At 36.3% G+C, this 27,153-nt stretch overlaps 1 protein-coding gene across 1 annotated transcript; it reads right to left on the bottom strand.

Moving 5' to 3' along the window:
* Nucleotides 1–23: 23 nt before the first annotated feature.
* Nucleotides 24–25,319, bottom strand: MYO1H (myosin IH). Its single transcript, XM_053469150.1, has 31 exons — nucleotides 25,194–25,319; nucleotides 24,631–24,746; nucleotides 22,537–22,735; nucleotides 21,903–21,983; nucleotides 21,548–21,727; nucleotides 21,358–21,456; nucleotides 14,291–14,404; nucleotides 13,683–13,754; nucleotides 13,372–13,491; nucleotides 13,098–13,165; nucleotides 12,886–12,991; nucleotides 12,358–12,438; nucleotides 11,948–12,039; nucleotides 11,270–11,364; nucleotides 10,732–10,778; nucleotides 9,751–9,831; nucleotides 9,250–9,355; nucleotides 8,570–8,687; nucleotides 8,217–8,330; nucleotides 7,934–8,010; nucleotides 7,553–7,621; nucleotides 7,264–7,348; nucleotides 6,622–6,781; nucleotides 6,327–6,410; nucleotides 5,798–5,891; nucleotides 5,397–5,452; nucleotides 4,597–4,732; nucleotides 3,865–3,935; nucleotides 3,660–3,757; nucleotides 3,460–3,556; nucleotides 24–271 (listed from the first exon to the last, which is right to left on the bottom strand). Exons 1-31 carry the CDS (start codon nucleotides 25,317–25,319, stop codon nucleotides 248–250), a joined length of 3,066 nt encoding a protein of 1,021 aa, XP_053325125.1. The 3' UTR covers nucleotides 24–247.
* Between the last annotated feature and the right edge of the window lie 1,834 nt (nucleotides 25,320–27,153).

Raw genomic sequence — 27,153 nt, 5'->3', positions numbered from 1 at the left:
CAATGGAACGGTACACGTAAGGCTTTTCTCTGTTAGAGGGATTCAGTACATGATGGCGTTAGACCCTTTTTACAGCAGGATTGACCTCAAGGTGGGACAGAATACCTCATTTAATAGCATATAAGGAACATAATACATTAAGCTGTTCTTGTTTTCAACCCCCATTAACAGAACCATCAGAGTTTGTTTAAATGCAGCCGGAATATTTGTAGGATGTTTCTGTTGTGACGAGAGCAGATGTTGCGTTTTATGATTTCCGTTTCGGAGATGCCTGAAATGAAACAAGTGCCATTAGTTATACAAGTAGAGCCATTTGAGGTGCTAAGAATTAAAACCAATTTTTACAGAATGTGTTTGCCAAGAGGGTAAGATACAGATAATAGTAATGTTTACCTGTGCATGCTCACACATTTCCATTACCCCAGAGGTAGCCAAATTGGTAGCTGCTGGCTTTTGCTAAACAAGTTGTGTGATGCTCTCTTATGTTGTGTATATTAGGTTAATGGCGAAGGGGAATTGCTGAGGCTCCACAAGTTCCATTGGATCCCCACCATTGGTTTGTCTTGTTTTTTTTTTTTTTTTTTTTTTGCCCCTCTCACGATTAGAGCACACCTTATTTTTTCCCTTCTCCTCACTCTGGATTATTAAAGCACAAAGCCCCAGATGCTGTGACCCATCTGCATTGGGGTCTGGGCAGCTGCCCCTCTGTCTGTCCCTGGCTGAGGGGTCATAGAAGCTGAACAGCTCAAGAGGTATCAGCAAAGAGCAACTACTTTTACAGTTTGGGAACATCTGTGTGCAACTGGCAATCTGGCAATTCCAGGACAAGTGCCAAGCTTCCTAGTTTATTCGATACCATCTCAACTTGGAGACAGAATTTTTGTACCTAAAATACTTCACAGGAACTTTTTTTTTTTTTATCTACATACAGCCAATTTTACCACCTTGTAAGTGAAGTCTGATATCTAGTTAAATGGTGTGTTTTAAAACCTTTTCAGCCCATCTGATGACCTAATATTACCTTACAATGCCTTGTAAAAGTATTTCCTGTTTTGTTGCATTACAATCTGGAATCAAAATTGATTTTTATTTGGATTTCATGTAATGGACGTACACAAAAAAGTCCAAATTGGTGAAGTGAAATGAAGAAAATAACTTAAAAAAAAAAAAAAAAATGAAAAAGTGATGCATGCATATGTATAGGGCTGCAACTAAAGATTATTTTAATAATCGATTAGTTGGCCGATTATTTTTTCGATTAATCGATTAATCGGATAAAAAAAATGAATGTAAATTTTTCATTTATTTAAAATAATTTACTAAACAAATGATGTTAAATACAAACAGCAGAATAAAAAAACTTTGATAATACATTTCTTGTCTTTATTTCCCAACCAGCCCCCCAATATATGCACATTTGAGCCCAGGCTTGCTACGCTGCCTCCCAGACATGCCATGCTGCCCCCCCACATGTGCCACGCTGCCTACCACAGCACTCCACGCTGCCTCCCACATCTGCCACTCCACGCTGCCTCCCACATATGCCACTCCACGCTGCCTCCCACATATGCCACTCCACGCTGCCTCCCACATATGCCACGCCACGCTGCCTCCCACATCTGCCACTCCACTCTACCCCCACATGCCACTGTGCCTGATACGCCTTATACCCCCTGAAACACCACTCCATCCTCCCCAGACATGCCACCCTGCCCTCCCCACATATGCCACGCCATGCTGCCTCCCACATCTGCCACTCCACAATGCCTCCCACATCTGCCACTGTGCCTGATATGCCTTATATCCCCTGATACCCCACTCCATCCTCCCCAGACATGCCACCCTGCCTCCCAGACATGCCACTTCTCTACCCCCAGATATGCCACTCTACCCCCAGATATGCCTTATACACCCTGATACACCACTCCGTCCTCCCCAGACATGCCACACTGCCCTCCCCACATATGCCTTATATACTGTGTATGCCTTATACCCCCAGATATGTCACTTCACTGCCCCCAGGATTTAGATTCCCCTAAATTAACCCTAAACTCCCCATTAACCATAACTGCCCCTAAATTAACCCTTAACAGCCCCTTAACCACAGCATCCCCTAAATTAACCCTAAAGACCCCATCAACCACAGCATCCCCTAAATTAACCCTAAACACACCATTAACCACAACTGCCTCAAATTAACCCCAAACACCCCATTAACCACAGCTGCTCCTAAATTAACCCTAAACACCCTATTAACATAACTGCCCCTAAATTAACCCTAAACACCCAATTAACCATAACTGCCCCTAAATTAACCCTAAACACCCCACTAACCATAACTGCCCCTAAATTAACCCCCACCTCCCCTAACTTTCAGTAGCCCATATATATATATATATATATATATATTACATACATATATACACATATATATATATATATATATATATATACACATACACATTATATATATATATATATACATATACTTACAGTTAGATGAGTGTCACAGCCATGTGGTTCTGGCCTGAGAAGGAAGGGGCGGGGCCAGTTGTCACAGTGATTACAGGGAGGGGGAGTAAGTAGGAGCTGCTGCTGTGAGACGGTGAGTCAGACTAAACGGATTATATAATGAGGGGGATTTTTCAGAGCGTTTGCTCTGAAAAAACCCTCATTTTATAATCGATAATAATCGATTCAACTAATCGATAATGAAATTCGTTGCCAACGAATTTCATTATCGATTATTATCGATTTTATCGATTAGTTGTTGCAGCCCTACATATGTATTTACCCCCTTTCCTATGAAGCCTCTAAATAAAATTTGGTGCCATCAATTACCTTCAGAAGTCACATAAATACACCTGTGTGCACTTGTGTCACATGATCTCAGTATATATACACCTGTTCTAAAAAGCCTTAGAGTCTGCAACTCCACTGAGCAAAGGGCACCATTAAGATTAATGAGCTCTCCAAACAGGTCAGGGACAAAGTTGTGGAGAAGTACAGATCAGGGTTTGGTTATAGAAAAAAAATCTGAAAACTTTGAACCACCCACGGAGCACCATTAAATCCATTATTACAAAATGGAAAGAATATAACACCACAACAAACCTGCCAAGAGAGAGCAGCCCACCCAAACTCATGGAGCAGGCAAGGAGGGCAATAATCAGAAAAGCAACAGAGACCAAAGATAACTTTGAAGCGCTGTAAAGCTCCCCAGTGGAGAGTGGAGGATCTGTCCATAGGACCGATTTAAGCCACACACTCCACTGAGCTGGTCTGTACGGGAACATGGCCAGAAAAAAGACATTGCTTAAAGAAAAAATAAGCACGTTTTCTGTTTGCCAATGGCATGTGGGAGACATATGGAAGAAGGTGATTTTCAAGATTCTGAGTGATCATATTATTCAAGCTTCCATTGCAAATTAAAGATTCCACAAAGAAAGGGCAACTTACTACTGTTAGATGTCCATTTTTAGCTTTGTACACTTGCGACTCAGCCCCTGATATGAAATCGATAACCCCTTCTTTGCCTTGAAAGTGGAATGTAATACTAAACAAAAAAATAAAAACGAATGAGGCGTTCCATCATAGTATGAAAAGAAAACACCCTAAGTGTGTGCAAAATGTATTTCCAGAACATAAATGTGTTATACCTTCCTTGGACTATGTTGATGGCGTCTTGCTTTGAAGCCAGCATGCACAGTTTAATGACTACTTCAAATATATGCTCACACTGGAGTATTACATCTCCCTGAAACAATGAAGAGGAATGATCAGCGCACATCCCGAACGCACATCAGCGCACATCCCATTCTTCTTTCAATGGCCCATGGAATAGTAAATTGTGTTGCATCCTACCTTCTGCTTGTTGTCTTCTGGAGATACCTGGATAATGAGCATGCCATCACTCTGATTGCTGACAGCTATTCCTATTAGATAAAACCTACAGTCACTAGAGTAGCAAAACTGATAATTCATGAACTAGGATAATTGCGATTCAAAGCAACACAAATGTTTCAACTACAATTACTTATAAAGTATAACCGTAAAAATGTATTGTAGGAAAACCTGTAGACTTTCTCAAGGCTCAGAGGAACCGATGTGACCCTCCTTCTTCTAATGATCTATATACAATCACTAACTCTCTGGCTAACAGAACGTACTTATCAATAGATGGGCCCTGGCAATACAAACAGATGTAACCTTTTCAGTGCTAGTGCAGTACTGAATTATTATTGAAAGTTTTATCAAACCTAGTACATACCTCCCAAGTATCTCGCTTTTCCCTAAACGTGCCTCTAACCACACACCTAAAATAAATATGGCTCTCTTTCAACATTTTAAATATTGGAAGGTATGCCTTTTGGCCCCAGGGTTAAGTGTAGCTACCCCACTTCCACACTAAGCACACACCTCCCAGTGTTTAAGGGCACTGTACAGATGTGGCACTATGGGCCACCCTTGATTGAAGAATTTCCCCCAACCCTGGGCCAGTCAACCCACTAGCCGCACCAAAGGAAAGCCAAAATAAACATAATCCATTGGATCATAGTATAATATTAGCTTAGTCTTGTGTTTATTTATGTTTACCTTTGATCGCAGAGAAGTCAATTTTTTGCTTGATCTTGGCTTGTTCGGTCACGTATAGAGCTGATTGTGTCATCAGCAGATGACGAGGCCGGGCTTTGAACCCATGTCTGTCATATTTGATAGCTGCAGTGCCATACTGGGAAACAAAGTCATCAGAAGGCGTTAAAAGATAGCTTAAAGAGAACAATTATGTTAACAGTTACAAAGGGTGACTATCCTGGCAGCATTTCTTTTTTTTTTTAAACATTGTAAACAAGTGGAACAGCCTCCTAGCAGAAGTGGTGGATGTTAATAGAGTAAGAAAATGTAAACATGCATGGGATAGTTATAGGGTTATCATGAATCTAATTCATAGCCATGGATCTGGAGGCATACTCGGCTGTTTCCATACTGTGTCCCATGGAAAAATACTTTTCTCCTGCAGCATAAAACATAGTTACATACAGTTATGTAGGTAGCATTGATTCAAAAAATGACTTTATCTAATTTTGTCCCAATAAACTTCCTTTAGCTGCAGACCTGGGGGCTGCATTGTTGTCAGTCATGTGATACTTTGGGTGAGCCGATTCTTTATGGCAATGCTAATGAAGTCCTCCTGATGGCTGGGCAATTAACACTGAGCCATTCCATTCTTTACCACAGTTAGTATGATAAGGAGTCAGGGTGTTTGTCTAGCATATTAGGCTAAGGTAACACATACACTAGTTGTTTATGTTGTGACATTTGCGCGAGATTATACTGTCAAAAGACAGTGAAAATGCTACAGAAAGCTGCTTCACACTGATCATTGGATTCTGTACCTTAACCTTGTCATAGTGCATAAGCTGGAGCACTTTTGGATTGATCTCTTGCTCACCTAAAGAAGAAAACATAGACACATCTAGAATAATCATGCACCGGTGGTTTTAATAACGTTTATTTTGACATATATTTAAAGACAATTCACTGGGGATTATGCATATAGAGCAATTCTGGCGCACTTTGCTCTTTATATATATAAACCCCAATGTGTCACTAGGAAGCAATAGAAGATAAGATCAGGAAAATGCTGTGTGCTAGAGCAATGTAAACAGATAAAAATGTATGCACAGTCGGGATATGTTAAAAAGGTAGCAGTGGGTGTCTTTGTTGTTGAAAAAAGATGGATACAGACAAAAGGTATGTGATTTTGTAAAGCATGTTCCTTATTTTCTTGACTTACTGAGCCTTGTCTCTTCAAAGGGTTGGCTGACGCTCTGCTGGTAGCCATCCTTCTTTCCCCGAAACACATTGCTCGCCAATGCTTTTTGCTGCAGCTGCAAGCGTAAAAACAATGCAATACATCTAGTCTGGTTTTACAATGCCACCTTCATCTCATTAATATTGAGATATGTATGTAGTGATTGACCTCCTAGTGGAAGACCAAAGAGTCAAGTCTACATTAAAGAACAATTCTTTTATTCCATCCCTTCTCATCACGTCAGTAGAATTTTTTTGTCTTGTTGAAATGCCAACTCTGAAACTGTCCAATTACTTTAACTGTCAATTTGAGATTACTGGTCAAGGAAAGACACTTTAGGGATATGGAAATAAGGACATGTTGCTCAAGTCCCAACTGAAGCACCTTTGGGTTAAATGAGGCAATGCTATCAGTAGCAGAAAACATATAATGATCAGTGGTATACCTAACTGTTCTTTTTATGGTTACCTTGCCATTAAATGGAGATTAATGCATAAAAATCAACCAATACCTGTTCTGTTCTCTGAGGAGTGATGGTCCTGCAGTATTTCCTCACCAGGTTCCGTATACAAAGTTTATGGAGCAAATCTGAGGTCTGTAACAATAATAATAATAATTTGTTTTGAAGACAAATTAGGGTTTTGCATGATGGGAACTTGGCACAGTTGCTCTCTACCTCACACACTTACAAGCACCGTGAAAATAAATTGCATTCATGCATAAAACCCTGCTGCCCGGTATACATTAAACCAGTAACCAAGTACATTGGCGGACACCTGTATCGATGTAAGGTGGAAACTCTGTACCTTTCTCATAGCTTTTGGGGGAGTCAGCCAGTTCTTATCAAGAACATTTTTGGGCACGTGGTCCCTCAGTTTCCAAAGGTAATTGTAATACATGAGAGAATGGAAATGTCTGTTAACGTCACCGGGCGATTTATTCCGATTGATGAATCCAAGAATGAACCTTAAAGTGGACGTACAAGAATATCATTAGTTTTCCTTAGTTACACACAAAATACAATGGTATACATGATCTGTGGGATAGTATGAATTTACAAACAAACAGGATAAAATTGCAACAACCTAATATCCTTAGATGATGAAGCCCAAACTCCATTGAAGCTTAGCCCTCATTATCAGGTTGTTGGAATTTTATCTTGTGTTTTTGAAACTCCATACTGGATCACAGATCCCGTCTTTACGTCTGTATACCAACATAAAATCAAAAATCCTTATGCATTCTTTATTGCATGTGTTCATGCAAGTAACAGCTACTCGAAACAAGAAAGTTGGAGAAAAAGTATTAGAATGAGTGTTGTTTTCAGGGAATTTATTTGCTGCAGAAGAATATGTTTTATATTATACATATTTACAGTATCAATCAGTGGAACATTGAAAACAGTGTAGACATCCAACAACATCATGAAAGGTAATAGTAAAACCAACTTCCTAATGGTCTGTGCAGCCCATGCGCGTTTCTTGGCTGCTCTGCGAGCCAGAACACCCCGCCAGCACGATTCCAGCTTAATAGCTAAAATAAGAAAATAGTATAAACGGTTAGATAGAATAAACAGATCAATCTAACTCATTTTCATAAAAGGTGACCAGCCAATATTGTGGTTTCAGAACTATGCAGCTTCCCTCAATGGCTGGAAAGTTGTTACTTTACAAGTTTACTGTACTGGGTAGCATAATAGCGCTTTACTAAAATAAATCATTTTGGCGGGAAAAGTACCTGCTTTCTTCTTTTTCTGAAAAGCTCTCTTTCCTAAGCATCCTTTGTATTTGGCTTGGATTTTTGAAACTGTACACAAACAAAATGAAACAGTTTATGACACTAAAGCACTGAATTACCTGGTTAGGACTAATATTAGAATACTATGTGTCCAACAATAATAACATATACAAAATTGTATGAGGAACATGTGATAGTTGTGGAGTATTTATATATATATATATATATATATATATATATATATATATACGCACAATATCTCGCTTAATAGTATAATATGGGCCATTTTATAGGAAACCTTTTACACCTTCTGACCTTTTAAAATGCATTTGTACCCAACAGTAAATAATGTCTTAATATAGGCAGATATATAACCGTTACCTAACTGATTCTTTCTCATTTCAAATGAATCCACAGTGGCAAATAATGTCCGAGGAAAACGTATGAACAACTTTGTCCTGAAAGAAAGGAAATGCATGTTATTTAATGTAATATTCAGGATTTATTTTAAACTACAAGGCAACATCTTATAGATGAAATGCTACTGCTGAATGGGTTGGTGTAGTCGAATTATGTAAAAAGATGTAAATTATTAGTGTTTGCCAGTAAAATAAATACAGCTAGGTGACCAAGTCCCTACTTAAATAAAAGGTAAAAGTCCTACCTTCCCAGCTTATATTCATGGGATTGGTAACCAAGGTGTTTCACAAGCCTTTCCACACCTTCCCGAGCAGAACCAGTCCAACTGGGCCATGTATCTGGACATAATGACTTGTATCTAAAGCAAAGTAATAGAAAGTATTATAATCTAACCATATCATGTTTCACTTTTTGACTCTTAATTTCAACATAAAATTTCCTGATTGGAAATCACATGCTGAATGTTCTTTGTCTGTAGGCCATGGTCATGAGAGAAATCAGTTAATTCATGCTCATCATTTCTATCTTTTAGAGGGAAATAACTTTCCTTTAGCAACAAAAGGATACTAAGCCCACACTGACCTCGTTCAACTTTACCTCTGCAAGAATGTCTCATATTTCCTCCGGTAAGCAAATCCTGCTCTTCTGACCCGCAAATGCTCCATCAGGCCCAGATACTTGACCTGGTGATGGACAAGCATATCCTCAAACTTCCCTGTTAAAAAAAAAAAGTAGAAATATTTTGTGGCACACATAACCCTATCATATATACAAGAGAAAAAAACAATTAGGGTTTTCTCAAATTTAGAAAGAAATCTTTTTCCATCGTGTTTCCCTTAGCCCAATGAAGTATCTCAATAAAGCACCTCACAATTATTGTCCTTTGACTCCTGGACAAGGGTATAAAGGGGCTCCAGGGTGCTTGCCACATGCTTGTGAAAAAAAATATTTATATGTGTGTGTATAATATATGTATAAAATATAAAAATATATATTTTTTTTTTATTTTTTTTGTAATGCTACACTATTGAAAGGTCTTAGTAACTATGTTGCCCTAAAACATGTTGCATATTAAATAATTATATATTACTTCTTCATAGACCTCAGGTCTTCAGGACTTAGATGGCACGACATTTTGCCCTATATATATGCCATTCCACTAAACAATATGACAATTGGCTAAAGTCGACATAATAATACAATCTGTAAAAGGCAGTTTTTTTGTTTATTGGGCATTACCTTATACAAGTGCAAAGTTGAACCTTTTATGTTCTTACCGGATTGTTTGGCGTTGTTTGGTTTGATACATCTGATGTATGATGGCTCCTTTGACATTAAGATTTCTATAAGGCTGGACAGACTGTTCTTGAATTGTGTTGTTACCTTGGAACCAAAATACAGGGATTTACTCACTGAACAATGAGTTGTGGATACCTCTGTTGCTTCTTTTTATCACCCCATACAAGTATGACACTTCTATACGAGTCTTAGTTTCGCATTGAGTAATAATTGGATTAACATGTGGCATGGGAAGTGCTCATGGAGGTTTACAGCTACAGCACGTAGACTCACATAACTATCAATGGCAAATCTTTGATAAATTCATTTTCTGGACTGTAAGCTGGTTTGAGGAGAGCCCAGCCACCCTTTTTTCTGTCCATGCAAATTGTTGTGTGATGCACTACTTGCTATGGCCTGTTTAACTTTTGTACGGTGCTGCAGAATAGGATGGCACAATATTAATCAATCAATAAAAATAATAACCAGGCTCCACTTACAGTCTCAGGTCTCCTTCGGTTGTCCAGCTCCGACACATGAAAACAGTCCCGTAAGATGTAGTTTTTAGATTTTATCATAACCTGCAATTGGCACATTAAGGGCGCTAAGTTGCAAATACTGGAATAAAGGGAATTGCTCAGAATAAGCAGCTTCTGCTTATAAGAGAAGCAATCCTTATGTTACTTCATTTTACGGTTAATCAATATTTCCCCAGCGTAACATACATTTACCCAAAACAAATAGCTTAGAAAAATTGAAAAGCCAAGAATCTATAAAGCAATGGCGACAATGGCTTAGCTTTGGCTCATTAAAATATACCTTGATGGACCAGCTGTGTGCTTTTTTCAATCACATCCAACAATGCTTATAAAATGTGCATTGATTCATTGATGACAAACAAGTTCAACCTTGAATATTGTCAGTCCTCGCTTGTCCGGAAAAGCCATTTAATTTTTAACACTAATCAAGTTAATGCAAAATATTTAAGACTGGACAAAACATTCATAAGCAAATAATAAGGTAAGATTCCAAACAAACCCTCTTTTAACATGGAAATATTTAACAGCAATAAAATGTACTAGATACAAGTGTGACTACATACAGTAGATATACTATGGTAATTCCGACAATGTACTCAATGTACAGATAATGTTGATGATTAGCTAAAAGAGCTGTCCTGAATTGTTAAGGAATAAAGACTTGACTACTTAACATGCCCACCCAAATATAAAATTGTAGGAGGGCTAGGGTTTGTGGGGAAGAATGATATTTACATAAAAAATGTATTTATTTGTGGAATCATGAGATCTACTTTCTTCTAGCTATCTAGCTTTCTTCAAGCTTTCTTCTAGCTTTCTCTCATTAATGAAAATATGCCTAAGCAATCACATGGTTTATATAGAGCGGAAAACCATCTGTCCAGTGATATTAATACTGACTTTAAACCTAAACAAAACAAGAAGGATGTTTTATCACCTTACCTCTTTCAGATTCCTATACAGCAAGTCATTATTTTTCTCTATGAAACCTAAATCAGCAAAAAAAAAAAAAGGAAAGAGAAGAACGGGAAGAGCATTATGATATTGTATGTCATTGGAAAAAGGGTTCTTCTAATATGTTATGTTGAGATAATACCGTAATTAAGTCCAACACTGGATTGCATCTTTCTCATGTTTTTATTTTAGAGTGGCGGTGTGGCTGTTATCGCAAATATCTAAATGCAAAACAGCTATTTCAAACATGATGCGGAATACAATAATAGTAAAGGTTTAAAAAAATATGATTACAATTTTTTTTATAGAATTAAGGATTAGGAGATCTAACCGTTTCCAAAACAGAAATTAAGCACAGTTAAAAATATATAAAGTTTCTTAAACATACATTTACTCTAATAATTACGTGCGTAAAACAGTCTTAATGGACACACATATGTCACAGCTAGTTAGGTGCAGCTAAATACTGCAATGTTCCTCAGGACTCTCAGCTCACCCAGTCTGAGCACAGATGTTCTTCACTCACCTACAGCACAATATGTAACTTCCCCAGCATAGTGAATAAGCCTGAAATCCACCCAATCTATCGACTTCCTGTTGCTTGGACCTGCGAGTTTGCGCCTGCGCATAAGAGGAATCCAAAAATAAATACAGGAGAGGTGCTACCAAGAAGGGAAAGGTCCAAACACACAAAGTGAAATAATACTGTGGTCTAGTAAATCATATAAATGAATAATAACTTTGTAAACAATATAAAAGGGCAAAAAGCACTGGACACTGCAGGCAACACATGTATTTTTTTGGAATTTTGTATTTATACAATATGCTACATTTTCAAAAATAAAGACGTGTTAGGTTCAGACATAGGGACTCTAATGTCCTTGGAGAATAAGCTCTGTCCTCCAGTTTTCAGTGCCTGCCCCAGTCTCATATTAATTCATGCCTTCATCTGCAAAAGAGAGGACTCCACACCATCTCAGAGTCTGGGGCAGCTGCCTATATGGTGGCCCCGTGAGATGTATATTGGAATTGAAGGAGGAGGGAATGTGAAAAGCACTACTTGGTTGTTAAGTTTTATGAAAAACAGTGCTGTAAGGAGAGTAATTCCTTCATCATTCATATTTATCGCACATACTGTATTTACCTAAACAATAATAATAAGAGGAGATCTTTTTAAAAACGAATTCCTCAGTTTACTGCTTACGTTAAGAAATGGGGGTGATCGCCAACCTTTTCCTCTAGCTTGGCCAAGAAGCTCAGGTCTGTGGTTTCCCCTGGTCTCAAACACTCTTCATCCTACGTGAAAGCAAAAAAAAATGTTTTCAATATAAATAACAGCATATTTAAGAATACAGATATTTAGTACATTAAGGAGATGCTGTATCTTCAGTTGATTTCCTTTATACTGAACTAAAATCTGACATAATATGGCAATAGTGGGAATGATGTTAGTAATAAAAGATGGCTCAGGCTGCCAAAAAAGAAATAAGCTTGACCTATGCTTGTATGCGTTTTAAGAAAACACATAGAAAACATTTATTTTAGATGCAGAGATTACTGTAACAAATTGAATTCATCACTTTATAAAACAACTTTTTAAAATTATAATATTACCATTATGGCGATGATCCCTTTGTGCTTTTCCTCAATGAGGTCGCAAATGATTTTGTTGTCAAAATACTGCACAGGCTCCCACTGATGTCAGAAAGCATAACAGAATTAATTTAAATGGATATTAACATAACAAGGGGTTAAGTAAAGACTAATTAAGAAAACATTTGAATATTTGCCCCACCATCACCTTTTGCAAATATAACATTTTATAGTTTGCTTAAACTTTACTGGTAGAAAAATCACTTTGGTGATTTCAGGTGCCACACACAATAACACAAATGTTTACATTTACTAATATCCTCCTCCTTGTGACACTCTGGACAGAGACGCTTTATATGTTACCGTGCAGTAATTGTATCTTAATTGCTTAAAGTGCAAGGTTCCCTATTATGTTAGGCTATATCTGATTTGATTATTTAAGGGTATTACTTACTTTTTTATTTTTTCATACGTTTTCCCCTGTATAAAATTACCCAAAATCTTGTGTACTAGCATAAAAACTCAGTAACGTTAGCAAAAAAGAGATACCTCGATCCCTTCTGCTTTATATTCCTCTTGCTCAGCCTTCAGGGTCATTGCGATGAAGAGCTGTTGGAGTTTCTCGTTGCAGTAGTTAATGCAGAACTGTTCAAAGCTGCAGATGGGTTGGAGAGCAAGGAGTGACGCAATGCAAATATTAATTTATTGCCATATGAATTTTACAATTCCACAACCCTCTACTTTATTGAAAAATAACTCACCTATTTATTTCAAACACTTCAAACCCATAAATATCCAAGAGTCCAATCACAGTTTTCTTTGATGGGTCCTATTGATGGGAAATATAATATATAATTATACAATTATACATATTATGTATTTTCCCCATTGTGCAAGTGCCTACTACAATGCAACATCTGGTCCATACAGAATGAAACGCACAGAGATCATGTCTAAATGTGTTACAAAACTACAGTTGCAGCAATGTAACAAAAACGATGACAAGATATTGCAAGACAAGACTTTGGATAGTACCTTGTTGGCCAACGAGCCATTAATTTTGTTGACAAGCCAGGTAAAGGATCTTCCATATATGGATTTGGCAAGAGCATCCCGTGCGTAATAAGCCAGCTCTATACTCAGAGGGCTGAGGACCTGAAGGTGAAAAAAATGTCACCTATTTCCTGCACACCAGGTATTCTTTAAACATAGAATTCACAACACGGGATTTCAGCCGCTACTGGAAAATAATTATTTATCAAAAGATACAAAATATGAAGAATGTGAAGAACATGAAACCTTAGCCATAACCCCCTCTTAACTACAACATGAAATAAGCTATTTACCTCTTCTGATCTGGCTTCAATTTTTCTGTGTGTTAGTGCTTCTTGTAAGATAGATACAGGGACTCCAAGGAGCTGCAGAGGAATTTTTTTTTTTTTATTACAGAGCAATTAGTACTATGGTATAAATAGTTTACAGCATTAGATGAGTGCTTACAGTAAATACAATATGCACGTTTGGACCCTTAAAGCACAACTACTACTACTACTAAGAAGAAGAATTATAGTACCATATACATTCTGATCACGAACAAACACAACCCAAACATACAAGTCCTAACATAAAGTTCTTACATGCCCCAGAAGTGAATTGGCACAGCTCTCTTCCCCTGCAAGCGGGCCACACAAACAAAAAGACTTAGGGAGTCAAGTTATGACAAAGTGAAAATGTAGGCTGGAATGGAGCAAGGAAATAAAGATTTGTGACAGATCTTTGTCCCCCCCCCTTTAATCACCATGTATTACAGTCCCAGAAACCCTCAATGTGAAAGGCAGTGACAACATTGTGGGAGTCCCATTAGCCTCTAGTTAAGCCTTGGAAGTAAAGATGTATCCCTTCATCGTTTTGCCACACTTACAACCAAATCCTCAACTACATCACTGAGGAATACCTTTGATATCCACTGGATCTGAGTGCCATCTTTGATAATGGCATGGCCATGACTATCTTCTTCATACTTAATGTTCCCAAGGTGCAGGACACTCGCCACTAATCCAAAAAGATTCTGAGGCATTAAACCAAAAAGAGAGAATAAAGAATCTGACATTTCATGATATTATCATTAATATCACCAACATTTTCCCAGTATCAAATATCAAAAAGCTTATTGTGTGAAAAGGAAGTGGTTACTTTAGTAGTCATGAAACTGGTAATACAAATCAGTTGAGTTTTGCAAACAATGCTTTTCTTTTTTTTTTCTTTTTTTTTTTTTTTTCTGATTTCAGATATTTATTTATCAATTTTCCATACAAAGAGAAAAATTAAGGGGTACAAAAAGAAGAAACGGGACAGGGGTATTGCACTTTTAGAATCTCAATTGTACATGCCATAAATAACATATATAGTTGAATTATATAAAACTTATTTCATTTTTAACCGCCCGAGGTGTTTATCAACTTTCTATACAGAGAGGGAAAAAAAAAAAAAAAGGGTACAGAGATAAGAAATGGGGCTGGGATATTCCATTTTAAATTCGCAGATATATCTGCCATAAATAATATATATGCTAGGATTATATTAAACTTATTTCATTATTAGCCGTCCCGTAGAAGAGGGAAAAACAAGAAGGAGAAGAAGAAAAAAAAAAAAAAGGGAAAGAGCCGAGGGTAATTGTTTCTATGGTGTATTTATAACTTATTAATTTCAAGGATCCAGTCCTTATATATTGCTATTCTTCTATAGTAGCTCTGTCCAACCCATCCTAGCCCTTTTTCCATCTGTAATTGAAATAATAGTTGATTTTTAAATTGTATCTGTAGAAAAGCGTTGTTATTTTTCCAATGTCTGGCAATCAATATTTTAGCTGCTGCTAGAGCATGAATTAGTAGAATTTTCCTTTCTATAGTTAGGTTGGGTGGGAATATATGAAGAATAGCGATATCAGGAGTTTTGTTTATCCTAGATTTAGTAACCTTAAAAAATAAATCAAAAACCATGTCCCACAACAGGCTGACTACATTGCATGACCACCATATATGCATATAATCTCCTGTCTCTCTATTACATCTCCAGCATGTCTCTGATGTACCAGGGAACATTGAGCATAGTTTTGAGGGGGTTAGATACCAATGGTTTAGAACTTTAAAATAGTTCTCTCTAATTGAGATTGAGTGTATGATATTATGCGTCAAAGATATTGCATTTTGCCAGTTTTGTTTTGAAATTGGTCTCTGAAGTTCCCTGGACCATCTGGAGATAATATTAGAGGAGGCTACAGCATCTATCCTTTTTATCACTTCATATGCTTTTGTCAATATTTTCTTAATTGCTTTCCCATTAAATATATGGGCTAATTTTATTTGAATATCTGGATCTTCTTTATATAATGTATATCTTAGGAAATGTTTTATCCTTAAGTAAGGAAAGACCTCAGTAGATGGAAGATGGAATTGCTGAACTAATTGAGCGTACTCCTTAATGGAGTTATTTATCAAGAGATCTTTTAAATGCATGATGCCCGCGTCTTTCCATTTCGTCAAAGATATATCGGATAAATTAAGCTCAATAATGTCGAGCCCTGCTGTATCCAATATTTTATCTTTAAGCTTTAGTTTTTTCTTAATTTTGAACCGTTCCTGTATGATATCTCTAATAATAGTATTATTCCCTGTATAGATCTTTGTTTTCAGTTTAGATTGAAATTTCCATACTGCACTAGATGGATTTCTAATTCCGGATAGGTGTTGTTCCAATTGATACCATGGTTGTCGGTTATTAATTTCCAATTGTGTGTTATATATATGTATTATCATACAAGCCTCGTACGTGCGAATTATCATGGGGTGACTCAGGCCCCCTCTATTTGACTTTTGAGCTAATAGTTTGATTCCCAATCTGGCTTTTCTATCGTTATTGATGAATTTATTGAAAGAAGTCTGTATCATATTTAACCAAGAGCTAGGCATTTTTAAGGGCAGATGTCTGAAGATATACATCCATTTGGGGAGGATATAAGAGTTTATTATATTTATTCTGCCCACCCAAGAGTACATTGTATTTTTCCAATTTTTTAATAAGAAGTTGGTCTCTTTAAAACAGGAAAGAAAATTTCTTTCCATCATATTCTTTACTTTTGGGGTTAATTTTATGCCTAAATAGTTAAGCTCTTGTACTACTTCTTTGAACTTAAATTCCTCATTAATTATTTGTTTAGTATGTATCGGGATGTTTAAATAAAGAATTTCTGATTTGTGGATATTTAGCTTATAGTTGGAAATTTCTGCATAATTATTTATAACTTTTAATAATTCTCTGATGGAACTTTCTGGATTTTCCACTGTTAGAAGAATATCGTCTGCGTAAAGACAAATTTTAAATTCTTCTTGTTTCAATACTATACCGTTTATCTTGTCATTATTTCTTATGATAATAGCCAGGATCTCTATTGTTAATATATATAACATTGGGGAAAGTGGACAGCCCTGTCGAGTACCATTCTTTATGTAAAACCATTCAGATTTAATGTCGTGTGCGACAATTCTTCCCGTGGGGTTAGAGTATAATGCTTTAATTGCGGATAGGAAACTGCCCTCTATTCCATAGGATTGAAAAGATTGAAACATAAAGCTCCAATTGATACGATCGAACGCTTTTTCTGCGTCTAATGCTAATAAACCAGTTTTTCTGCGTTCAATATTAGCAAAATCTATGGAATCAATAATCCGTCTAACATTATTATAGGTGTATCTATTAGGGACAAATCCTATCTGGTCAGGATGTATCAACAGTGCGATTACCTGCTTCAATCTTTCTGCCAATATCCCTGCGAATATTTTCATATCTTCATTAATAAGTGATATAGGTCTATAGTTAGTAACATCTTCCGGTTTTTTATTTTGTTTAAGTATAGGAATAATATTAGCTCTTAATAATTCCTCTGACGCATGCTCTGTATCTATTAATTCATTAAACATTGCAGTTAAGTGTGTTGCTATCTCACCATTAAATTTTTTGTAGAAGAGTCCACTGAATCCATCTGGTCCTGGACTTTTATTGTTCTTAATCTTATATATTGCTTTTCTCACTTCTACCTCTTCTATAGGTTTATTTAATTGAATCAGTTGATCTTTACTCAATTTAGGTGTCGGGACAATTTTTAGATACTTTTTAATTTGCTCCAAATTAGTATCATTTTTCAAGTTATATAGGGCCGAATAATATCTGTTGAAAGCCTGTCCTATCCTTTCGGGGGAGTTACAGATCTCATTATTTTCAATAATTTTATATATGCGATTATTAGCTTGTTTTTTCTTAAGCCTGTTGGTTAGTGATTTATCTACCCTATTATTTTTGAAGTACCAACGCTGTTTTAATTTTTCAAGATTTTTACTAATTTTTTCAAATTCTAGTTCTCTTATTCTTCCTTTTAATTGCTGGATCATAACAGATCTAAATTTAGTTGGTGACACTTGATTCAATTTATTAAGATCATGTAAACTAATATATATAAAGAGGGTAAATCCAGGCCCCTTCTTCTATTTTCTATTTTTGCAATTTTAATAAGGTATCCACGGGTAACGCTTTTAAAAGCGCACCATAGAGTAGAGCGCGATATTGATATATCATCATTCTCTAAGAAATAGAATTTAATTAATTTCTGCAAGGATTGAGTGTGTTGTTTTTGATCCAAAATAAAATTATTTAATCGCCAGTCCTTAGGAACTTTCTTTGGATATTTAGAGAGAGTCTCGCAGATAACTGCATTGTGGTCTGACCACACTATGTCTTTTATGAAGATTTTTTTTTGTATTATTTACTAGAGGGCAGTTTCCTATCAGCAAATCTATACGCGCGTACGAAGCATGAGGTGCAGAAAAATGGGTAAATTCTTTTTGAGTTGGGTTAAACACCCTCCAGATATCGTAGAGATTATTTTTTTTAAAGAAGTTAGTCAAACTTTTAGCCGATTTTTCTATTCTCTGGTCACACATCGCTCCTCTTCTTAGGATCTTATCCATATTGATATCTGGAATTAAATTAAAGTCGCCCGCCATTATGAGAATACCCCCAATATATTTTTCTGCTTTTTTAAAGACATCATCTATAAATCTATTTGCGCCAGTATTTGGTGCATATAAGTTAATTAGAGTATGTAATTGATCATCTATCTTACAAACAATAATTAAATATCTAGCGTCGGGGTCGATGTCTTGATATATTATTTCAAATTTAATGTTAATAGAGATCGTGATAGCGACACCTCTCTTTTTTTTGTATTGTAAGGAAGAGGCAATAACTTTAGAAATATATTTACTCTTAAGAGGAACATCTCGCGAACTAAGCCAATGTGTTTCTTGTAAAAAGCCTACATCAATTTTTTCTTTCTTTAATACTTTCAATAGTGAGGATCTTTTTTGAGGACTGTTCAATCCTTGAGTGTTTAGCGAAATAAAGCGTACCATCTATTTTGTTTTAAACGCATATACCCTCGGCTCAAAAAAGAATTTAAAACAAACAAAAACAGAATAGGAATAGAAAAAGAATTAAAAGGAAAAAAGGAAAGAAACATCCTTTTTCCAGGACCAACCAATTCCAAGAATTGGTAGGCCTGAACTGGTCCTTCCCATCTACCTGGACCACACAACCTGTGCCTCATATTGTGAGTTAACACTAATGAGGTAAACAAAACAGCGGGGGCCCTCTATGGAGTTCGGGGAATTGTTAATACAAATTAATACTTAGAGATATGCAATTAACGGAAGAAGGAAGTAAAGGAGGAGAGATAGAAGAGGAGAAGAAAAAGTACATGCCCTAAAGAATTGTTTCGTCATATATTGGTTCTGTTAGCAGGCATATTTCAACCGGATCGGGGTATAAAGATGACATGGCAATTTCAATGTATATAACTATATAAACACAGTAATAATAAATGCCTGTCTTAATACTTCTATTGTTCAATAATACATACTTTGACCAAGTACATCATGATATAATGATAATGGTGTAAACTTTATACCTTCATAAATTCTTAATACGGTCCATCAAAGAAAATACTTAAAATATGTGCTATATTAATACCTCCAATTATTATCCATACCAAAATTATAAAATGATTTATCTCATCTCGATCCCAATATTTAATTATTGCATCTTACGAAATTGTAAGCTTATAACACGAGCGGGAAAAAAAAAAAAAAAAAATATTTCTAAGAAAGTTTGTGCAGAATTTCATATAATTCGTTATCATGATGTTAAAATTGCATTGTATATTATATTAATTATCCTAATTCTTAGCCATAGCATATTCATAAGGTGCAATTTCTTAGTTCAGTCTTAGATCAATAATAAATGCTACAATTAAGGCGGTAAAAATGCCTGTCCTAAAAATCGTTTCGCCATATATTGGTTCTGTTAGCAGACCTATTCCAACCAAATCGTAATTATAAAGATGACATGGCAATTTCTGTGTATATATCTATATAAACACAGTAATAATATTAAGGCGAATAAAGTGCATATCTTAATACTTCTATTCTTCCAAAATAAATACTCTAATCAAATACATCATGATGTAGTAAAAAAAGTGTAAACTTTCTACCTCCATGAATTCTTAATAAATACTTGAATATTATAAATATAAATAAAATCTTTACAAAAAAAAATTAGAGCGCATATATCCGAGCAACAACCTGAGTTGAATGCAAATTTGATAGTATCTGATGTGTCTTCACTAGATTGATTTATTTTAAATATATACGAGTTTATTTAAACTTATCAGCATTTACAATGCTAATATGCAGTACTCATTAGGATGTTAATTATCCTGACTGGATTATTAGAAGAGATTTATCATATCCCCATAAATAATTAAGTAATTAAAGTGAATACGCTCAAGTAGGATATATTCACTATGTGAAGGATAGATTCAACTATCGAGTTTTAAGTGCTAGTGTGCAAATCCATTTAACTTCAAAAATTTATATTAGGAAGGTTAAAAGTGCCTTTACCATACTACCTTTCATAAATAGAATACAGTTTTAATAATATATAAAGTGCATCATATTTAGATAAAGTGCTATTAAAGTGCCTACCCTCCAATAAATTATATTCCCTTTATATAAAATAAATGCATAAAATAATTAAAAAAAAAAAAAAAAAAATTTAAAGACTAATAAACAATTCCAATTGGCCTCATTATTTGGCCTTAATAAAGTATTGAAGTGCATTTATCATACCACCTTGCCTAAATAAAGTGCAATTATAATGGTGTCTAAGGTGCATTCACTAAAATAGTTTATGTTCGCTGTGTGCGATAATTTGACTTATGAAAATTTAAAGTGCTATTAACCTACCATCTTTCTTAAACATAATTAAAATCAGTGAGATAATTCATATAAAAGGGAACAATATCTAAAGTGCATCATATTTAGATAAAGTGCTATTAAAGTGCCTACCCTCCAGTAAATTATATTCCCTTTATATAAAAAAAAAATTCATAAAAAAAATAATAAAAAAAAAAAAATAAAAAAAATATTTAAATACTAATAAGCAATTCCAATTGACCTCAATATTTGGCCTTAATAAGGTATTGAAGTACATTTATCATACCACCTTGCCTGAATAAAGTGCAGTTATAATGGCGTCTAAAGTGCGTTCACTAAAATAGTTTATGTTCGCTGTGTGCGATAATAATTTGACTTATGAAAATTCAGAGTGCTATTAACCTACCATCTTTCTTAAACATAATTAAAATCAGTGAGATAATTCATATAAAAGGGAACAATAAATTACTTATTACTAATAGAGTCCCACCAACTTTGAGCTTTGAGCTTGAGCAAACAATGCTTTTCATGAATAGTTTCATTCTTCATTGTCATAAGTTAAAGCTTACTTGTTAAGATGCACTACTATATCTTTTCCCGATGAAAGAACAGGCTTTAATCTAATCTAAGTTGTACTTTGCTAACCTGGGACAGGATCCTTTAGGAATACCAATGAGCATGAGCTCAGGTATCTCACCTCAATGTCAGCTTCTGTGAATTCAATGATGGTGAATGCTCGGCGCACCAGCTTCCAGTTGGCTTTATCACTGATCGTGCTTACTTTGGCACACTCACCCTGTGAAACAAAACAGACAGCAATCTATATACACGAAGCATGCGTCAAGAACACTTAATAAACACAACACTGACAAGCTGGGTGCTCTCACCTGAATGAGGTAACGGTACAGCTCTGGATCACGTTGTAGACCCAGCCATCGTATGAGGTGATCTTCTCCTCCTTCCAGCAACTGGTAGAAGATGTGAAAATTTCTCTCCCCAAGATTCTGATGGACCACTCGAGATTTCTCTATCAAATAGCTGAGTATGTGTCCGCCTGTAGGAGCACCCTGCACAAAAAAAGACATTCTGCTACAAACTAGCAACACATATGCAAACCCATTAAGACCAACAATTAAAAGCTATTAATATCGACTGGTCAAGCCTCTTGGTACCCATGTTTCCAGCACAATAAAATGGCCTCCTACTATGTGCCTAGAATATCGTACTATAATGATCACTTACCTTGTAGTCAAATTGCACATCCATGTACTTTCCGAACCTGCTTGAGTTGTCATTGCGGAGCGTTTTGGCATTTCCAAAAGCCTAGACAGTATTTAATTAGGTTATTGTGGTTTCCACTGCTATTATAATAATAATAAAATGTATTATATTAGGATGAAATGCATAAAAGTTGAGCACTTACTAAAAATGTATTCAATAGAGACAAAAATGATTTTGTTGTTTCTGTTATTAATCTTGTCAAAGGAAAATTATACCCTTGAAAGTAAATTAGGCCTAATTGGAAATTTGAAGATGCAGTCTGAGTCTATAATAGTTAACCTAGAAAACTGAACCTCAACTGATGTCTGCTTAAAACACGTCTGGCTCCAGCAAGCCTTTTTAACTTATGTTATAATATAACATGTCACCTGCATGGTCATGGATGGCAGGACACACAAAGCTTTAAAGATTTCATGACAATGTATTCTTTGGTATAATTTCGCCTTAAATTGTATGTGTTCCTGAAACATCTGGCCAATTATTGAAGCTACAAACTGTGTCAAACACACAAATGAAAAAAAGTGAATTTAAACTAAACAAGATGTTTGCATGCTTGTTAACCATCAGAAAATAGCTGTTTTAAGATTCATGTTACCTCTAGCACTGGATTGGAAAGGAGCAGCCGGTCTCTGACAGTCTGGAGCTTCTCAGTAGTGGGACATGCTATTGCCAGGTACTGAAGGATCTTTTTTGAGGTCTCTGTTTTCCCAGATCCACTCTCCCCAGAGATCAGGATAAAGTGGTCATTTCGTTCTGTGCACATTACCCTATAGGCATTATCCGCCACAGCATATCTAAGAGAAGATAGGCCATGATTTGGTCAAAACATGTTACAACAATCTATAAATCTATAAATGGTCTGTAGGCTTCGGCCCCGTCTGCTAAAGACAACAGAACAGTGAATTAAACTCATTAGTAAGACTAAAAGAAAAAGGGAAAGCACTGTGGTACTCTGCAGAAGTGAAAATAAGCTAGCTTTAAGTAATTATAAACTGACTCAAAATTAGAAAAATGGGAGTAAATATAAAGCTAAGCTTAGGGAGGCTTAGGGTATTATTAGATGCGCCAAAGCATACACTCAAAAGAAAATTCCCAGGATAAGAAAAAAGGGTAATAAAACATTTTTTAGAAATATACGTTAGAGATAAAAAACATAAAAGAGGAATAATTAAACTAGAGACAGATGAAGGGAATTATATAAATCGGGATAAAGCCAGTCAACTGCTTAAATAAATACTTTTTCTACAGAGGTAGATGAAGGTGAGGGAAGTTGAGGTGAAGGACCGGCATGTTCTACATGAACTCTCCGCAGTAAAAAAAAGAGAAATCCATGGGACCAGATGGGACGCACCCAAAGTTATTTAAAGAGCTTCGAAGTGTCCTGGCAAAACCATTGGCAGAATTATTTAACCAGTCACTATTGCAGGAGTAGATGCAGAAGACTGGAAATTGGCAACTGTAGTACCACTTCACCCAAAAAACAGAGAAGACTAAATCAACCACAGACCAGTAAGACTTATGTCAGTGGTTGGCAACTTAATGGACGCCATGCTAAAGGATAGGATTGTTAAATATCTGGAAGTAAATGGTTTGCATGATTAGAAACATCCCAGATTTACAACAGGGAGATCCTGTCAAACTAACTTAATTTATTTTGTTGAGTGGGTAACTAAAATAAGTGTCTATCTAGGTTTCAGTAAGGCATTCGACTCTGTCCCACACAGAAGACTTATAAATACATTGCAGTCTTTGGGTTTGGATGTTAAAATAGTTGAATGGATATGGAATCATTGAGTGAAGCAGAAGGTTGTAGTCGATGGTGCATATTTAGAGGAAAGACTTGTTGCTAGTGGGGTAGCCCATGGATCAGCATTGGGACCTGTATGTTTTCATATTGTTTCCATTATGTTACAGAAAGTCTTAATAGTAAGGTGTGTCTTTTTGCAGATGATACAAAGGACTGCAACAGGGTAGACATTCCTAGTGGTCAAATGGCAAATTAATTTAGTAAACTAGAAGAATGGCAGTCTGGCAGTTGCAGTTTAATGTTGATAAATGTAAAAATAAGGCACTTGGAACATAAATCTTAAGCGAATCTTAAAAGAAGATACCAGATGTATATTTTGTTCATCTACAGCAAAATGTATTTTGAAATAAGAAAATGTTGCATAATTCACAATTATTGTGAATGAGTGGTAGAGGTTAATCCAGTGAAGTAGTTTAAACATACACGGAATCAGTAAAAGGCTATCCTGAACAAAAGACAAAACCAAGGCGCAATTAAGGTTTAAGGTTTTTACAGCACATAAAAATGATCAGACTAGATACAATGAATATATTACACATGTATATTAGGGTGACAGGCAACTCTATAATTTGTATTTTCCATGCATGTTGCCAGTTTGTCACCCTAGTCCATGGGTGTCCAACCTGTGTCCCTCCAGCTGCTGCAGGACTACATCTCCCATAATGCTCTTTCAGCTAAGGTGCTGGCTGAGGAGTATGGGAGATGTAGTCCTGCAGCAGCTGGAGGGACGCAGGTTGGACACCCCTGCCCTAGTCTATAAATTCTGCATAAGTTGAGTTCCTTATAGTCAGCTAGGGATATTTACAAATTTGTAACCAATTCTAACTAGTAGCTAATGCAACCTTTAAAATACTGACTAGTGCCCCAAAAGGAAAATCTTACATGTGTGGCGGTAGCTCAATGAAATTAACTCCTTGATACATCTCCATCTGCTTCTGAGTGTACAGCTCCAGATCCTTGTATGGGTTCACAGATACCAGCAGCGTCCCGATGTATGTCTGAGAATTGCACAAAAGAAAAATTAAATTATACTGTCTTAGGAAACCTAACAACCAGCTATATGTCATGGAGTACATGATTGTTCTGAATCAATAATGGGCCGATATGGTCATTCTAAACTAAACCCTAATATTGTTCTTGCAAAGAGAATATTTAATAAAGCTATTAAACATGACTTTATATTGCAATTAGATTAGTGTGGTTCAGTAGTTGTCATCCCAGACATTGGCATTTGCTTTAGGTTCAGTGTAATGAATAAATAAAAAACAGGCAACACTGGGTCAGGTCTTCATATTCTGCTTAAACTGTCTGAACTTCAAGTACAAGTCATTGTATAATAGGCCTTGCCCCAGGCCAGCCTTCTCCTTGCCACTATGGGGACCTCTCAATGTCCCAAAACCTGCCCCACACAATCATAAGTATAAAAGCAGGAAATTAGACTTTACATAAATGAGATTCTCCTGGAATCGTTTGCGTAGGTTGTCCATGAAAGCTTCCTCGCTGGTGTGGGAATCCAGCAGCACGAAATCCTGAACACCCACTTTCTCTCGAGCAGAAAGAGAACCTTCCATGTGCAGGTTGGCATCTTTTTTCTTCATGCCCTCCAGCTGGACAGAGAAAAGCAAAGATTATAAGTAAGTAAGAAATGTCCCTGTGTCATTGCATATTAGAATATTTAGTTATGCCCTAAGCCAGGGGCGTCCAACCTGCGGCCCTCCAGCTGCTGCAGGACTACATCTCCCATACTCCTCAGCCAGCCCCTTAGCTGAAAGAGCATTACGGGAGATGTAGTCCTGCAGCAGCTGGAGGGCTACAGGTTGGACACCCCACACCTATGCTCGCACATAGGTTTTGCAGCCAGTGCACGAATGAAATGTATGTGCGCACATGGCTGGCGCCTCCTCTGTGGAGGACTGGACTGCCTGTCGCTGGAGGAGCAGGGCCGGTTTGGATGCTGGACAAGTTCTATGGGTCCACCCTAGGTGCCAGGACTGGCCTTTGGGGTGTGTGAATTGTGGTCTAAGCCTGTAATTTACGGTTCCCATGCATTATTTATTTAATCTACAACTTCAATGTATGTGATTTTTCAGTTGATCTATACCTGCAAGGCTGTGTGTGTGTGTGTTATTCAGTTGCTCTATACTTGCAATGCCATGTGTTTCCACATGTTGTTTTCTTTACCCTATCACTACAAATACAGGGTTTGTATGCCTTATTAAGTTGATCTGTGTTTCAGGGTTTTGGTTATTTGATCTATACATGAACTACACGGGGAAAAAAAAGAGAGTTGTAGCATTGTGAAGGGGGAAAAGAAGGCACTTAGGGCATGGTTTTATTAGCCATGAAAGGGAGGCTGTGCCAAAGTTATCTTGAAAAAATATCAGGGTTTCATTCGCACAAGCATTTGGTGCACACATACTTTTGCAACAGGAAAAAACATTTGCACAACATAAGATTTTTATGCACTACTAAAAATTGGGGAAGGGAACATTGCTAATCATTTAAAAGGGCACCAAAAGCCATCATACAGTTGGGAAATGGCTGATTTTAAAGTGATATAATTATTCTATGATGTCTTCAAAATGTCCACAAGAGGTCCTCCTGGAGCTAGGTTTCAGAGAAAGTGTGTGTGTATGTGTATGTGTGTGTGTGTGTGTGTGTGTGTGTGTGTGTGTGTGTGTGTGTGTGTGTGTGTGTATAATAAACTGTTAAACCAACAGTGGATTAAAGGAACAGAAATGGATTATTATTATCAACACTTTTCAGGGTGTGCATCACAGTGTAATACAACCCTAAATGCCACTGTAATGTGTATACAAACAGCATAAAATGTGTTTATAAAGTAAATAGAATACATTATTATTTTTCTATACGCTTTGCTCGGTTACATAAATAACTGTCTAGAGATCACAAAGCCACATAAAGACTCTTGGAAAAGCTCCGCCCCCAGCGACACCTCTAACCACACCCCCTAAAACATATTTACTTAATTGTCAATTGATGTGAAAAAAGCCTTTTATTTTGTATTAATAGTAATACATATTAGAAAGACCGAACCCTCATCAATGTTCTCCTTCATAACAGGAATTTAGCCCTGCATTAGATATTTGTAAATCAGTAAGAATATTTCAGGACCAAGCAGTCTAGGTTCTTAGATACTCTAAGCAACACAAGCAATGGATACTTTATATTAGCATAATAAAATACATTATGATAATAAATGGTAAGTTTTAATTTAAGTAGACAAGAATCAACTTACAACTTAAGTTAAAAAACACATGGTAAACAATAGCAATACATTTGATTATTGTAAATGCTATGAAGTTGACAGTCCTTCTTAATACATGTCAGTCAACCCTTTCTACATAGTGCTGGACTGAACTTGCCAAAGACTGTCCCACATTA

This window comes from Spea bombifrons, chromosome 1 (genome assembly GCF_027358695.1).
Source record: "Spea bombifrons isolate aSpeBom1 chromosome 1, aSpeBom1.2.pri, whole genome shotgun sequence".
NCBI lineage: Eukaryota > Metazoa > Chordata > Amphibia > Anura > Pelobatidae > Spea > Spea bombifrons.
Note: the sequence above shows the minus strand (reverse complement) of the source record. Positions and strands in the feature narration are given on the sequence as shown.

Coding starts and splice junctions, on each gene's coding strand:
- MYO1H (XM_053469150.1), bottom strand. CDS start 25,319: ATGGAAGGTTCTCTTTCTGCTCGAGAGAAAGTGGGTGTTCAGGATTTC. Junction 12,439..12,885: donor ATAAAGCAGAAGGGATCGAG/GTATCTCTTTTT, acceptor TTCTGACATCAG/TGGGAGCCTGTGCAGTATTT. Junction 8,331..8,569: donor TATGAGACATTCTTGCAGAG/GTAAAGTTGAAC, acceptor ACTTTGCTTTAG/ATACAAGTCATTATGTCCAG.